At 45.3% G+C, this 16793-nt stretch overlaps 2 protein-coding genes across 7 annotated transcripts in view; one reads left to right on the top strand and one right to left on the bottom strand.

The window, feature by feature from the left end:
• The window catches only part of cep85l (centrosomal protein 85L), a 74929-nt gene that overhangs the window by 22869 nt on the left and 35267 nt on the right, over positions 1-16793 (bottom strand). The window lies entirely within an intron of this gene.
• pln1 (phospholamban 1) lies at positions 5433-15565 on the top strand. 2 transcript variants are annotated; one of them, XM_076271700.1, is made up of 3 exons: positions 5433-5637; positions 11687-12176; positions 13317-15565. In XM_076271700.1, exons 2-3 carry the CDS (start codon positions 12022-12024, stop codon positions 13324-13326), a joined length of 165 nt encoding a protein of 54 aa, XP_076127815.1. In that variant the 5' UTR covers positions 5433-5637; positions 11687-12021; the 3' UTR covers positions 13327-15565. The 2 variants fall into 2 exon arrangements, with proteins under 2 accessions (XP_076127815.1, XP_076127813.1); XM_076271698.1 differs by having other exon boundaries at positions 13314-15565.

The raw sequence follows: 16793 nt of genomic DNA, 5'->3' as shown, positions 1-16793 counted from the left end.
TGACCAGAATCTGGATGGATGACAAAGTGAACCATGTTATGCTATATTTCAGCAATATTGGCATCTCTTCTTTCGACATATTTATCAAAGCAGCTAGCTGAATTATTCAGAGGTCTAAACGAATAAAAGACTATCTCCATGTTGAAAGCCTCCTTGTTACTGCTGATGTGTATGAGTACCATTTAGTGCGAGTGTGTGTGTGTGTGTGTGTGTATGTGGCTAGCATGGTGACAAGGCCCTGCCGTACTTTTCTTTTTTAGACGTTCATCTGTCCTCAGGACACACACGGCTTCAGATGCCATCCATGCCAGTGTCAGTATGTATGGGTGTGTCCATAGAGCAGAAACACACACACACACACACACACACGGAGAGTACCGAACAGTTGTTGTACATGCCGGTCCCATACATCATATAGTGCTGATGGATGCAACGGCAGAAATGTCAACTCTTTTAATTTAGATGCTAAAACCACCCCCAGAGATAATCTGTGTGGTTGTAACACTGTCTCTCTCTCTCTCTCTCTCACACACACACGCACACACGCACGCACGCACGCTCGCATGGGCACACACACAAGATTTTTCTCTGTCACTGCCTCTTCTGCCACTTTCACAATCACAGACTTAAAAGCATAAATTGTAACACACACACACACACACACACACACACACACACACACACACACACACACACACACTTCTCTTTGACTCTTTCTAACCATCACCATCAGTGTCACCCATTTGACAGGCAGCAGGTCACTTGTCTTGTTAAGTGATCGCTGCATGAGCTGGTGCTTAAATACTCCCTCACTGAAGTCTCCAGTGGCTCGCTGCTAATCCCAGTGAATGGCCTGTCTGCATATGAAGAATCTGCTCCTCTTAGTCTTGTATTACACACACACATAGCCACTGGAGACAGAGAATAATCTTGTAAGAGCAAGCTGAAGTGTGTGCCTGCTACACTGAGTCTTTTATTACTCTCTCTCTCTCTCACACACACACACACACACACACACACACACACACACACACACACACACACACACACACACTTTAGCCAGGGATTCTTGTAAGAGCAAGCTGTGTTAACATGACAGGGCCACAGTCAGGGTGAGGTTTGCGTTGTCACCTTCAGGCTGTCAGCACGCTACAGCAAGATGTTATGGTTGCTAAGGCTGCTGTGGCTAACAGGTAGGTGTGTTTATGGCTACAGAGAGGGCAAAGCACAACAGCTGCGGCTCCACACTTAACCAGGAATAACAGTGCACACAAGGCTAACGGCTAACCAGCTAATGGCTAACCACGCCACACAGATGTAGCAGAGATACAGAAAGAGGATAACATTTAAGATACCGTGCAGAGGAGACCTTAGCTAGGAATTACCATAATTTCCCAACGATTAATTTAATATGGTATTTAATATGGTATTAATATGGTTTTGTTTCTTTTAACTTGCATAATACACTGTCCTGCAGCTTATACACAATGCGGCTAATACACAGGAAATTACTTGTACTACTGCATCTGTTTATATTTTGTGTCTGACTTCATACCTACACCTGACCAATAACTGGATCAGTGGGATTTATCTGTGTGTTTAGCTCTTTCTATCAGAAATGGTGGTATAGATAGAAAGTATAGGTTAGGCTTACAAAATGTGTTGCTGGCAAAGCCATGCAGTGTGTAGATCCAGGTGCTGCAGCTGGAGATGTGCCTCTCCATGCTCTGTGTGTGTGTGTGAGTGTGTGTGTGTGTGTGTGTGTGTGTGTGTGTGTGTGTGTGTGTGTGTGTGTGTGAGAAAGAGTGAGTGCCTGCAGTGTGTAGGTCCAGGTGCTGCTGGAGATGTGCCTCTCCATGCTCTGTGTGTGTGTGTGTGAGTGTTGTGAGAGAGAGAGAGAGAGAGAGAGAGAGAGAGAGAGAGAGAGAGAGAGAGAGAGAGAGAGAGTGCCTGCAGTGTGTTGGTCCAGGTGATTCTGGAGCTGTGTGAGGCGTGTGCAGAGAGGGTTACTGGGTAACCTATTAAAACAGCAGAGCCATAATGAGCATTCGTTTGTGGCTTAAAATAACATGGCCAGGTTAATGACCAACACACCACAGGGCACTTTGCGTAGGAAGGGTGATACGGTGCAGAAAATAATGCACCTGACCTCTGTGTGTGTGTGTGTGTGTGTGTGTGTGTCTGACTGGGGAAATGAAGTAGCGATAGAACAGAGAGGGGATGAGGGAGAGAGGAAATTTTTGTCATTGTCCCTCTCCATGCTCTGTGTGTGTGTGTGTGTGTGTGTGTGTGTGTGTGTGTGTGTGTGTGTGTGTGTGTGTGTGTGTGTGTGTGTGTGTGAGAGAGTGCCTGTGTGAGATTCTGTCCCGCTTGGTGTGACAGCTTTCAGCCCCACACACACACACACACAACAACTCGCTAATCTCCTGGCACTTCTCAGAATCCCATCACACCTGCCTGCCCCCCCCCCCCCCCTCCCTCCCTCTCTCTCTCCCTCCCTCCCTCTCACTTCAATCTCCTTGGCTGAAACTAGGGTTGCCCATATATTCCTGCCTGATAAATGATGAATGCAGCACTCATCTATATTGCAGGATTCTTCTCAAAATTCCAGAACTCTGTTGCTAGCTGCAAAAGCACAGTGTCACCCAGCTAGGAGCTTTACCACCGATCGGTGGCATCAGAAAAAATATCACTGTTTTGGTTGATTTCTTTTGCATGTTTACAGAGGTTAAACACTGTTTAACTTAAGATTATTCAACACACACACACACACACACACACATGAAAAGGAGACACAGAAAATACAAAATATGGGAAGAAAGAGAGGGATGAGGTGAGTGGTCCGACCTTCATTTTTCTAAAAACATCTGGTGGATTAGTGCTGTGGATGGACAGGTGAGGTTTGAAGGGACGAGGCACCGTGGACATTGAGGTGTGTGTGTGTGTGTGTGTTTGCATGTGCATTTGAGGGCCAGCCAGCTATGGCTCTCAGCTCGACACAGCTACACACAAACACACACTCACAACAACTATGCACATTAACAGCCTATAAACCAGGCACATCTACCCAAAGGTCAAGCTTAACAGTGCTCCTCATACAGTAACAAACAAACCTCAAACACACACAAACACAAACGCACAAGCAAATTATACTCTCACAAACACTCGTTTTGTTGAGCAGATGAGAGGCAATGAGTGCCTTGGTGTGTGAGTGTGTGTGTGTGCGCGCGCCCATGAGAGCATGTGTGTGGTATGGCGGTAATTCATAGTTGTCTGAGTGGCGATACATTAATGGAATGGCCTGTCTGGACACAGATATCAAAGGCAGACTGGAACAGAGGCACATGTTGGGTGCTGGCACACATAGAAAGCTGAGGCTCAAAGGCTTTCAAACATCCTGCTCCATGACACGTGAAAGCCATTCATTACCCTGCTATAGCACTGTCCACACACACACACACACACACACACACACACACACACACACACACACACACACACACACACACACACACACACACACACACACACACACACACACACACACACACACACACACACACACACAGGATTTCCCCTCGAGTGTGATGGGTCAGGTGGATGACCTAACCATACAATCGACCAAATATTGTTCCATTTCTGGAAATAAGTTAGGCTACACGTTGAGACAACAGGGCTTTTTCTCCCCAGTCAACATAACATGAAGCAGTGTCTGCTATCTGCCACATACACTACCATCCATCCCCATTATTACCACTCTTAATAAATGATTGATTAATTGTTCATTACACTTTAGTTAGTATCAAGACAGTATATAACTTATCTTAGTAAGATTTCCTTCTCCTCTATGTGCTCAGATAAACACAGATAAACACACACACTTCTCTCCTGGCATCTAGTGTATTTATGGGTTTGCATAACTGAGTCAGTGAGAGTGGAGGTGATGAGCTTTGAAAAGAGTGTGTTTATGTGTGTGTGTGTGTGTGTTTGTTTTTGTTGGCACAGAGACACACAATGTTTATAGCAGAGGGGCTCGACAGAGCTCACTCAGGTGCCCTTCCTGTCTCCTTCTCTCTCCAGATCTTTTCCCCATCCCTCCTTCTTCTCTTTCCATCACTGTACTCTAATGCTGTCCATCCTTTTTTCCCCTCTTGTCTTCTTCGTCACTCTCTCTCTCTCCCGCTCTTTCTCTCTCTCTCTCTCTAACTAGACCTTCTGCTGAGTAACACTGTTCTTCTTTGTAAATATATCCCCATTGTAACAGGTGTTCGAAACACACTTAACATCTTCCCTCATTCTTCTGCTCTGTGTGTGTGTGTGTGTGTGTGTGTGTGTGTGTGTGTGCATTTGTCTGTTTATCTCTGCCTGGGCTGCAGCCCCTTATAAGGAAGAGGATGATGAGACCCCAAACTTGCAGCTTTCTTCCTCCCCTGCTGCCAAAAAGTCGAGAGAGAAAGAGAGAGAGAGGAGCAGGAAGGAGGGAGACTTTCCCAGAGCGCCTGGGGTTTTCCAGACCTACTGCCCTCCAGACAAACACACAAGCAACTGTCCACCAGCACAAACACACATTCACTGACGCCAGTTGGAAAGAATCACTGATGATGACCAAACAAACACATATTAGTTACACGTTTGTGTTGGCACTTAGTCATATACAGTTGCAAACAAAGCCTACTGCTTAGTTTTTGTCATAATATATCAAACATCCATCTATACACACACACAAACCTACATTGGCAGTGGCACTAATATCAACAGAATATTCAGGTCACTACCAAAGACAAACCACTCACTGAATCTATGAGCTATTCTTGATCTGGCATCCACCACTCTCACCAACCTTTCATATCAGAAAACACACCCACACAGGCCTTCGTTGGAGTTCCTTTACACCTACCAGTGGACCCAACACCTGATTTAGACAGGTCCGGTAAGTAAGCCCTGAGGAACCCCTCAGGCTGTACAGGATTCCAAAAGTGTTAAGGGTCTAAATTAAGACGTAAAGAGTGTCTAAAAAGGACATGAGAACCACAAAAACAAGAAGTAAACAGTACTGTCAACACTTTGCTGGTGTTTCCACTCTCTTCAAGCACTGTCTTACAGCACTGTCTAATTTCCAATGCCTATAAGGCTTGTGCTTCCAGCTGGGATGCTTCTTGGTGAAAGGGATAGAAGGATGTTGTGTTTGCATAACTGCTTCCACTGGACGACTACAGTCCTGTCCAGCTTAGTGGCTTTTTTGTCAGGTAAAGATCTCCTCTGACAAGCTATGTGCTATGTATCCAGCTAAACAAAACACACGCACACACTCCGACCATCCACAAATCATGGGAGGGAGAGAGAAAATGAGGGGATAGTCCCCTCCCATTTATTCTTCACTCATTCTTTTCCTCCCTCTTTAACCAACTCCCTCCCTCCTTTTTTTGCCTCTCTCCACCCCTCTCTCTGATATTTCCCCCCTAACCACCACACAGACTTCACAAGGCTTCCAGAAACCCTGACCAACCAGTTGCGACCAGACCCAGATACAGAGTGCTTCTAGTGGACTCCTGTGAGCCAAATCCTGACGTTCCACACTTCTGTTCCTGGAACCCCCTCAGTCGGCCTAACTCCAACGCCTCTCCGCACAACAGCCAGGTAAGATGGCAGAGGGCACACTGGAAAGCAGCAGGGCACCTGTGGGTACTGTAACAGCAACGGTTGATCAGAACATTCTAGAGTGGAGGCTTTTGATGTGTGGGACAGGGGCAGTTAAGAGTGGGGTTAGAACTCTAGTGCTTTTGGAAAAAGTTAGTTCCAGTAAAATGGACGGCAATTGTGTAACAGTGCTTAATGGCGTAACCAACTCTATTTTTGTGTCGACACTTGGATAGAATGTAATCTATGCAATGGAATATGCCTGATAATTCACAAGTGAGCATCAGCAACATCATCATTATGTAGTGCCAAATATATGTGCGAATGACGGGGGATTACAATTAAGTTCAGATATCAAATGGTAACCAAAGGCACTTCGGTGTAACAGATGTCTAACTGATCCTCGGCATATCCCAAACACACTATCCCCATGTGAAACACAAGTCAGAGATTACAGTTCTGTCTGACTCTAAAAGGCCAAACAAACACTCAACCACCCACACATACGGAGGGACACATACGGTGCATTTGCATTCTCGGTACACTTGAGTGTGTTCTCTTTGCATGCAGTCAAATGAGTTTTGCGGTCAGTACAAAGGATGCCCTGTGAGACAAGTAAAAGGTTAGAACACATCACTGCTGGAGGCAACAGCAGACCATCACGGGACACTCAAACACACATTCATTCACATTCACACACTTCCCCCCCTCACAAACTTGCGCTCTAACACAGCCGGTCCTTATCAAAGCTTAGAGGAGAGCTGCCTTCACTTTGATTGAAAGTTGATGAGACAAAACACTCATTCGATTCAGTGTAGTCTCTAAAGTGCGTATTGATCAAAGACATGCGCAGCTGGCTACACAGTTCTCCTTAGGCACTGGTGGGCATTATGCAAGCTTGGTGGGCAAATATTCCCGCAGTGCAATGACTGAATATCCCTGCCGCCTTCTTAGCCACAGAGAATAATGGAGGTACTGAATATTTCTCTGGAGGTAAATAACTCTCGATGTTATATTCACGGAACCAGGACTACAATCCTTTAAAATATCTATGCGTTTACAACTATGCACAGGAGTATGTACAATTGACAACAAAAGGGCTTTTTACTACCCCATGAAGGTCAACAGGCTTAGACAAGGAGATGATCAAAGACGCCAGCAGTACACCAGCTGATGCCAACGTCAATTAGAGCTGATGAATTTCTGGCATAGTTTTCACTTCATCTTTAACTCCACGGAGCAGGTAGTGGGATTTCCGAAGGGCTGGGCGACTCTTAGCCAGCTGTTCCAGCCTGGCTGGCAGGCGGGCATAGGTGCCCTCTAATGCCCTTGCTTTCAGGGTCAAACGGCCCGACTGCGGACACCCACGCTGTCCATCGCTGCGGCTACCCGCCGCATTGCTTGTGTATGCCCTCATGGAAAGTTGGGCACGGGGGGAGGTGGCCGGTCAGAATCCGTGCTTAGCTTTAGAACAAGTTATTTGCTCAGGATGTTTGCCAACGATGAGGGGAGAGGGGGACAGAGAGAGTTTGAGAGAGAGAGAGAGAGAGAGAGTTTAAGAGAGAGAGATAGGGAGAGAGATAGAGAGAGGGAGGAAGGGAGACCGAGAAAAACATCCAAAGCCTTCCAAGTGTGCAAACACACACAGTTGGGAGTTTGGGAATTTTCTGCGCCAGATTTTTCCTCAGGATTTCCTTCTTCGGTTCGATCCAGTCTTAATTTGACATCGCTCATTTTTTTCCTCCCCCTGTACTCTTCTCTTTTTTTCCCCTCCCTCTCTTGGCAACCCTGGGGATGTTCTCTCTATGATGGAGTGTTGCTGAATTTAGCTGGCCAACAGCCTCGGGAGCACTAAAAACGCATTTCTGCTCGTTCTCTGTCTGTGTGTGTGTGTGTGTGTGTGTGTGTGTGTGTACAAGCGTGCGTGCGTGCAATGCGCTGGTTGGGTTCCGACATCCTCCCCTAAACTGGCCATGTAGGGGCTGGATCTAGCGTGCAAGCCCCCTTCCGCCAAAAAAGTAGTAAGCGAGCAAATTGACCCACTTATCGGTGTCCTAAGGGGGTTAGTGGAAGGGCGCTGTTAATCCCTTCCCCCGTCCAAACACACACACACACACACACACACACACACACACACACACACACACACACACACACACACACATACACACACACACACACACACACACTCCTCTGTGAAAGTAGTTCCTGGTCAGTCCAGAGTTTGCGGCTTGCGGGTGCTGACAAACAAAATCACCAGTCATAATTTGCTGCAGTCATGGTACGCCAGTCGGCTGCTACCCGAGCGGCGTGGCAGACGGGCGCCACTCTCGAGTCCGAGGCCGTTTGTCAGTCACTCGACGCGGCCCCTGGGGGACCATGGAGATTCACTGCCAGAGTAAGACATGGGGAAGGCATGGCAGGATTTTATAGGAGTAGCTAAGTGCATACACAGAGTAGATCAAGACCTGCTTTACAGAACACACTAACTAGAGCAGTGTTTCTCAAAATGTGGTCCGGGGACCACTGGTGGTCCGCAAGCTATCCCAAGTGGTCAGCGAGCAGACGTGGTAAAATATAATATAGATGAGTTGTTTGCGATATTGAACCAACTTGTATGCAAATCCAAACAGTTCTGCAACACTGCCTATGTAAGCTATGCCAGTTTAAATCATATGAATAATCTGACACAATAAGCAAGGTGGTTCAGTGAGTAGGGTCTATTGTGTTATATACTGTTAAAGTAAGTCTACTCTTTTTTTTTTTTTTAGCAAGGTGGTCTGTGAGTTTTTTTTTTTTATTGGTTAAGTGGTCCTTGGTCTGAAAAAGTTTGAGAAACACTGATTTCTAGAGTAATCACAGGTTGCCGTCAAGCCTTTTCCTCTCTCTTCAACCCAACAGGCAGGTTGTGATTAAATCACATAAAAACTTGCAAAGTGCAGCTTTCTTGCCCCCCCTCTCTCTCCTGCTCGCTCGGAGTGTGCCAATTCATATGCCCTGTGCGGCAGCTTTTTAATAAAACTGGGATGGAGACTGGACATATGATGGCATAAAAGCCCACTTCCCGTGGCGACGAATCGGATCATGGCCAGTCTCTCTTTTGAGACGCATCAAAGATTATTATGGGCTGGAGCCATCTCCTTCTTGGCACAGCTCAGGGACAGCTTGGAGCTGGTGACAGACGAATTAGCAGGTTTTACAGCAGAGCAGTCACCACCCCTCACATAAACACACACAAACACACACACACACACAGACAGAGAGACATAAACACACGCACACACACAAACACACAAAAAGACATTCTCTCTCCCTCTCTTATCCCTCGCTTCTCTCCTCCGCTGTGGGGGGTGACAGGAGGGCTGGCTGGGGTTGAAAGGGAGTTTGACCTCTCTGAGATAGGCAAAGGTCATCCCTAAGAATAACCGCTGGCGCGTCGGCGGAGGCGCCTGATAAGCGGCTGTCAGCAGGCTCATCTGAGTGTGTGTGTGTGTGATGGCGCCATGTCCCTCGCCCTGTACTACTGCTAAAAAACAGCCATGGGAACACCATAGTGGGTCCATCAGTCTGCCTCCAAGGCTTAAGGCCAGGAGTGACTCACCTGTCACTCAAACTAAAGGCATTATAACATCTTTAATTGTTGTCTTAATCTTCATCTTTAATTGTACAAGGGTAAGAAGACACGCAGAACCCCGAACAGGTCTTCTCTTTCCCACCCTGGATATCAAGCAGCAAATAAACGCCAAAGCAGAAGTAATGATAAAACAATCACAGCAAGAAATGTTACCAAACAACCAAGACCGTATAAATAAACTCATAACATCAGGGATTTTGATCATTTTTCAATCCTGCTGAGAACCTGCCGTAGCGCTAGTTTCACTTCCAGCTAAAAACAAGATTGCTGAAGTCTCAGTAAACAAACTCTCGATTTACAAGGCAAAAGTACTGAATGTTCACTGCTGAGCTTTCAGCTAGTCTCTCGGTCTGCTCACAGCCCTCCTCTGAATCACACACAAAATCAAACAATTCAGAGTGCAGTAAAAAGAGTCAAAAAAAAAAAAAAGAAAAATACACACAGGCCCAGCCTTAGTGCTTGAAAAAAAAAAAAAGGTTTGCTTTTCAGACACACTTCAACACTGCGAGTTCACGGTTGCTGCTGATGAAGGGTTGAGCGAAAATCAGAACGGTGGTGGGGGGGGGGGTCCTCCCACCTCTCATAGGCCAAATTCCTTTCATCAGTTGCATATGTCACTTTGACTGTCTGCCCTTGAGGTGACGAGCTTCACAGAAACACGTTGGCAATGGGGCACGACCACCAGCAACTTCTCCAGTTCACCTATTGACAGTGAAACACATCTAGAATCACAGGGTCCAAGCCTGCATTGATCAGACTAAATCACAGGTTCAAAGCCTGCACTGATGAGACTGAATCACAGGTTCAAAGCCTGCACTGATGAGACTGAATCGCAGGGTCCAAGCCTGCACTGATGAGACTGAATCACAGGGTCCAAGCCTGCACTGATGAGAATGCATGGCTCTGTGTGCACTGTGTGGGTGGTGAATGATGAGCGGGTTTATAACAGGGGTCTCAAACTCCCGGCCCGCGACCTATGTCAAAATAATAATGTAATCTGGCCCTTGAGGGTATTTTTAATTGCAACAAACAACGGTACTGATTAAAGTAGACGATAGATCCAAGTACGGTGACAATTCTCAGTTGTACTCTCCTCCACTATTTGCTAGACATCCAGAGCTTGATTCAAACCTAAAATCGCTGCACAAAGTTTTCAGGAAATACTTGTATTAAGCTACACGCGGGAAACACGAAGACGTGCATTTGTAATGACGCGGAAGCGATGCAGGCCATAGTTTTGCACAAATTGAAGCAGAAATAGGCCTACACCAAATGTTCACGTGTGATGAAGTCTTGGGTAGGCTATGTTATTCACCTTTTCTGATTCTGAAGGAGAATATTCTTTTTGGAGATTATGATCGATCGTCTATTGACAGTTAGTCACGGTGCGTCTGTGAATGGAGGTGTGTCTTTGCGTGTATAGCCTACGACGGTGTCCACCAAGCATACCATGCTTATTTCGACCCTCTGCCCAACATAGCTTGGAGGTTGCAGTGGTAATCGTGATGATAGTGGTAATGGACGTGGTACAGACAGCAGGGGTAGTAGAAATAGGGCTCTGAAGAACTACAAAGTCAACCGCGATAGGAACTGATTTGACCAGGATACTTTATTGTAGGCCTTGTGGTTATGGGCTAGTAATAGTTTACTATTGTTGGTATACATCTTATATGTTTTCCTGTTATGTGGGTAATATGACAAAAAAGGAAGTAATATGTTCATCCAGTATTTACTGAAAGGTGCATAATTTGAGGGGCTTGCCATCCAGTGGCAAATTAGATGGGTAAATTTACCCCCTTCATAAACTTTTGTTTATACACAAAGATTTTTACATTTACAGTAGGACTTTATCTCTGACCACTTTCAAGCCATGGCCTTTTGACATTTTGATATAAAAATCCAATGGTGTTGCTTTCTTAACCCTGACACCTAGTTTGTAAGGTTTAAAATAGTTTATTTTCATTTGGTGTGAAACACACACACATAGGCCTACCTGTTTTTATGCTTTTTTGTTTGTTTTTATAATTTGTATTAACATTTATTTAATCATTATTTTATTTATAAGCTAAGGTTGCTAGCACAGGTGTCTAAAAATAGATAAAAAAGACTTTCAGCACTTTCTGTTTGTAGTTTTGTGTTTAAAAATACATTTGAAAACAATATTGCATTTTAGGAAATAGCCGTTCTTTTTTTGTATTATTCTTTAACACTGACGTGGCCCTCCAATCAGATGACATTGGCAGAAGTGGCCCCCAGCTCATTTGAGTTTGAGACCCCTGGTTTATAAAGAACAGCAATGACGAGGGAAACTGTCAACGGCTTGAGAGGATATTTTGTGTGTTATTCTTGTTTGTTTGTTTTTGTTTGTGTGATTCTTCTCCACTTATACACCTTCTCTGCTGCTCCTTCCACCAGCTCTACCCACGGAGCGACTGGTCACCTCCTGTCCACCACTAGTCCCATCCTGTCCGATTGACCTCACGCCATCACGCCGCCTCCAGTCACTTCCTCTCCACCAAAACACTAGTTGGCGCTCCTCCCACTTAGCCCTCTTTTCTTTTATTCTCTTCACATCTCTCCATCTTTCCCTCTCTCTCTCTCTCTCCCGCTCTACTAATATCAAGTCACAACAGCCCCCCCTCCTCCCTGCACCCCCCATCACAGAGAAAACTTTGCCTGCCCCCATCTCACCACAACCCCCCTCACCCCACCCCTTTCACTGGCCAGCTGCCCATCTCCACCAATCAGGCATGGAGAAAGTGAGTCACATGACGCGCAACGCCATCCGCCGGGCGTCCACCATGGAGATCCCCCCGCACGCCAAGCGCAACATGCAGGAGCTCTTCGTCAACTTCTGTCTCATCCTCATCTGCCTTCTCCTCATCTACATTATCGTCCTATTGATGTGAGAGGGGGGGTGGGGGCGGGACAGGGGGCTCCCAACTGGCCAATGGGGGACTGGGATTACCAGAACTGTGAAAGGGGTTGGCCAATTGAATTGGATGATTGAGAAGGGTGCTGGAGTTAGATGATGATGCAACATGGCTGCTTCTTGTAGTTGGTAGCACCTAAGCTGTATTTTAGCACTTGTAGTTACTTATGTAGCTAATATACACGGCTTTTGTTCTAGTTCTTGCAGCTATTTTTTTTTTTTTGTCAACAAAAATTGCCTCTATGTTAATGTTGATAGGAATGTTCTATGTGCTAACATGAACTGAAGACACATGTGTTCACTGCTACAGCTAAAGCTTGTACACAGTTGACAGACAGGAGAGAACTGGGTTCAGTGTGTTCTGTGTTCAGCACTACACTTGGACAGCAGTGGTAGTTGAGGACCTCTGGCTCCAATGTAGCATCTAATCTCACACACACACACACACACACACACACACACACACACACACACACACACACACACACACACACACACACACACACACACACACACACACACACACACACACACACACACACACACACACACACACACACACGCCGAAATGGGCAGCTGAATACACGTGTGTGTGTTTTGATTACAGTCACTTCACCACTGCTTACTTGCTGCATGTCACCACTGAGGCACTCTGTGTATGGGACTCTAATGTCACTCTACCATACTGCATTCACAGACACACACTCAAAAGCTGTGCAATAAACCTAAACTACTTTGACCACCTAGTTGTTGTATTATGTTGTGTGTGTGTGTGCGATTGTGTGGTTTTACCTACAGACACTTTGGATTGTTTTTGTGTGTGTGTGTGTGTTCACAAGTTCACTTCCTCTCGATACTAACCGTTTCATGAATAAACCAGCCACAGCAGACTAACATGCTTCCAAGTGCACCAATGTTCACCGACAGCCTTCACATAAACCTGTGTCAACTGATACACTCTTTGACCAAACAGTCCTCAGTTGACGAGGGTCAACTGACCCAAGAAACATAATTCTTTGATTTTAAGAGAATACAGGGAAAGTAGAGGGTTCATGTCAGGGCAGTGTGACTGTGCCCTCATTGGTTCCCTGTCTTGTCTGTCACATGTAGCAGCAGCCTATGAACTGCAACAGAGAGGATGGTATTGACCGCCCTTCCGTGAATCGACCAATCACCAACTCTTCCTGCCAGTAGTCTTGACTGTGGAGGCCTGCTTCAAGCTATCTGACCACCACCACTCTTCCACAACACTCCTCCTGCTACTGCTACTGCTGCTGCTACACGAAACCTCGTCTAACCTCGTCTCGCCCGAGATCTCGTCAGCCAGCCATCTTGCAACCATCCCCTGCAACCTTCCTCGGAGCCATGGATCTGGTGAACAACCGTGGGCTGAACCTCATGCTCAACTTCCTGCTCATCGTGGTGGTGCTACTTCTCATGCTAATCTTGGTCAGACTCATGTGACGTGCCCCAGCCAATCAGATCATGACGTAATGTGTGGGGCAGGTAGCGAGATGGGCGGTGAGGAGGTAGATTGGTTATGTAGAGGGTGCAACCTAATCAAGATCATTTCTCTTTCTTTATTCTCCTACTTTCCCCTCAATCATTCGACCACTAACAATTTGTGATATTGGGTCATTCCATCCTAACACTGAATAAATTGGGTATTTAAAAAAAAAAAACATTCTCCAGACCAGATCAAGAACACAAATCTTGCCATGACAGCCATACAATTAATAGTATATTGACATTTCCATGTTATGCATTGGTTAAATTAATTTCCAAATACATCTTAGAATACAAATCATTAAAATCTAGTCACACCTCACTTCTAAGTGGAAGAGTCAGCAATCTTATCCTACAGACGTACTGCCCTCTACTGGTAGACTAAGGAAAGCAAAAGCAAAAGGCCAGAATCCTCCCCTGTATCAGTCTGTAGTGGTGGCAAGGTTTTAGGCCGAGGAGATCATTGTATAGGAAAGGAGGGAGAATGAGAAGCATGCTACACCAAAGATTACACTGGGAGGGCTGTGAATGATGGAAATAGGAAACCTCTCTTAACTATAGCAATTGATGGAATGTGCTAGTTTGACAAATTCTTCTTAGGCACGCATCCTACGAGTGTGAGTGGGTGCTTTGAGTGTATTGGGGGATTTGGATTTGTATAGCGTCTGAGAGAAAGAAACGAAATGAAACTAAACTGTGTGTGAGTGTGATGCGAGAGACACAGTGAAACTCATGCTGTGGTTTTGCTGTCCGAGAGGCTTGCCTAAGGTATGAGCTACTACACCAGGCGCGTAACTGAAGTGTTCCGTTCGCGTAGCGTCTGCTGCAACAATTAGCTGCCACTATAATCAAAGTGGCGCGTACGTTTGAAAAAAAAATAGACCAGTCTTTAAAAATTGATTTTACGTGTCGCGAACGGAACACTTCAGTTAAGCGCCTTGTGTGTACTGTAGCTCTTGCCTAAGACCCCAAATCCATCCCAGGATCCCAAATCCCAAATCTGTGTCTGGAGGGTTGCTTGGTGTCAGTGTGTTCGTCCTCACGCTGCCCTCACACCCTGCTGGGATTATAAAACACGAGTTGCCATCTTGGAGGCTGCACATGATGGACATCCCCTCAAGTCTTTTTCACTTTAGGTGGGAAATTTGGAGAAAAAAATTGATTTCATAATTCCCAAGTTAGGCTGACCACTGAGGATATGCGGTCACTTCATAGTCCATTATGGACTTCCGTCACTGAGTGATTTTTTATATGAGAAGAATAAAATGGGGGTTTTCACTGCACCTCATAACTGTACCTCACTTAACGGATGGGTTTTATGGAATAATAATATTGCATTTTGGAATCAAAATATGATTCCCCCAAGAAGCAGGTGAGAACGAACCTTGCATCTGCCATTTCTATTTACGCTCCGAAAATCAGTTGAACCTAAAAGCAGTTGAACCTATAGTGTGTAAACTTAAAACCAGCTGAATGAGGATTTCCAATCGGGATCTTAACACACACAGACCCTCCCAACTCCTGGATCAGGGAACCTTCCCCTTCTAAAGTCTATTATCGCACAGAGTGTGAGCTTTTGTTTTTTGGTGAATAGAAAAGTCACATAATGGCTAGTATCTAGTTTTGTGTAAGTATATCAGCACTTTATTGTTTTTTTTTAAAGACACAGCTATATATAAAATATATATCTATATATAATTTAAGACTTTCCGGACAGGAAAATATGTGAATATGTATTTATGACACCTGTTTGTAAGACACTGTTGATTATGACACTATAATGCACGTTTGAATACTTTGTGGCATAAATAAAGAAACTACAAAGAAATTATAAATAAATTCAACCCTGAAACGCTCATTTGAAAATGACCTACATTCACTCTCTACTTGTCCTCCAAGTTGTGGATTAAGCAGTTTTGAAGAGGGATGCAGGGAGAGAAAAGAGAACAAGTGAGTAAGGGAGAGAGAGTGGAAGATTGAAAGAGAAAGGGAGTGAGAGAAAGAGAGAAGAGAGAGAGAGAGAAAGGGGGGGGGATATCAAAATGGACTTTTATTACGCTATTTGTTTATCCAGCACCGGCTTTGCAAATAACGATGTCCAAAGACAAGGTAGAATATTTTGCATGACTTATAAAAGTACGATGTATTGCGACATCAGATGCAAGTCAAATTTGTAGTTTCTTATGTCTCATTCCATCGAACTACAGATCCGCTACCCGATCTGGCAAACTTACATAGAGCGGTTATAGCCGATAGAGGGCCGCGAAGCGAATGCAGAATTGCCGTTCACCCTGTTACGAGTTGATGAACCACTGAAACGATTTTGGAAACATTATTTTAAGGTACAAAAAACTCTTTGGTGTTGCTTTAAAACATTGTGTGTGTGTGTGTGTGTGTGTGTGTGTGTGTGTGTGTGTGTGTGTGTGAGAGTGAGTGAGAGAGCATGTGTCAGTTGGTGAGGGGTGAGAGAAATGAACATCCAAATGGCTACCTGAAAAATGAATGAGTTTCTGGACCGTCCTCAGGCTTTGGCCCCAGCCACAGAGTCAGAATCTTCCAAATTTAGCGCAGACACATGCACACAGACACACACACGTGCACGGAATTTCTAGTGTTGCAGTGCTACCTTCTGCCCACTAGGGGGAGACATATGGCCATCGTAAAGAAAGAAGGCATTGCCTCGATCAGCTATGGCCTGAGTTAACCCCATGTGTCCTGAGCTGTGATGTCAGTCATGCGCAGACACAATTGTATGACCACAGATGCACATTCCTTCCAAACCCTAAAAACAAGCACTTTCCATCTTGTGGTCACTGATTACATGGACAGAACACTCCCCATAACACCGACCCGTGTGTACCAACACACACACACACACACACACAAACACACACACACACAATATAAATCATCTCTTTTAACAATATGTAATCTGACATTATCGGGTAGCGTTTTTACTAACTGGCCGGTCCATGATGAGGAGACTGCCAGTTCTGCACGCAGAGCATGTCATTACATTTCCATGTATTCATTTAGCAGACGCTTTTCATTCAAAGCGACTTACATTTGTCATTACAAGGGCCA

The sequence above is a fragment of the Alosa pseudoharengus genome, unplaced genomic scaffold, assembly GCF_046254945.1.
Source record: "Alosa pseudoharengus isolate Yale_2024_CS ecotype anadromous, Long Island Sound unplaced genomic scaffold, YU_APseudo_1.1 YU_APseudo_1.1_scf_7, whole genome shotgun sequence".
NCBI classification, from domain to species: domain Eukaryota; kingdom Metazoa; phylum Chordata; class Actinopteri; order Clupeiformes; family Clupeidae; genus Alosa; species Alosa pseudoharengus.
Note: the sequence above shows the minus strand (reverse complement) of the source record. Positions and strands in the feature narration are given on the sequence as shown.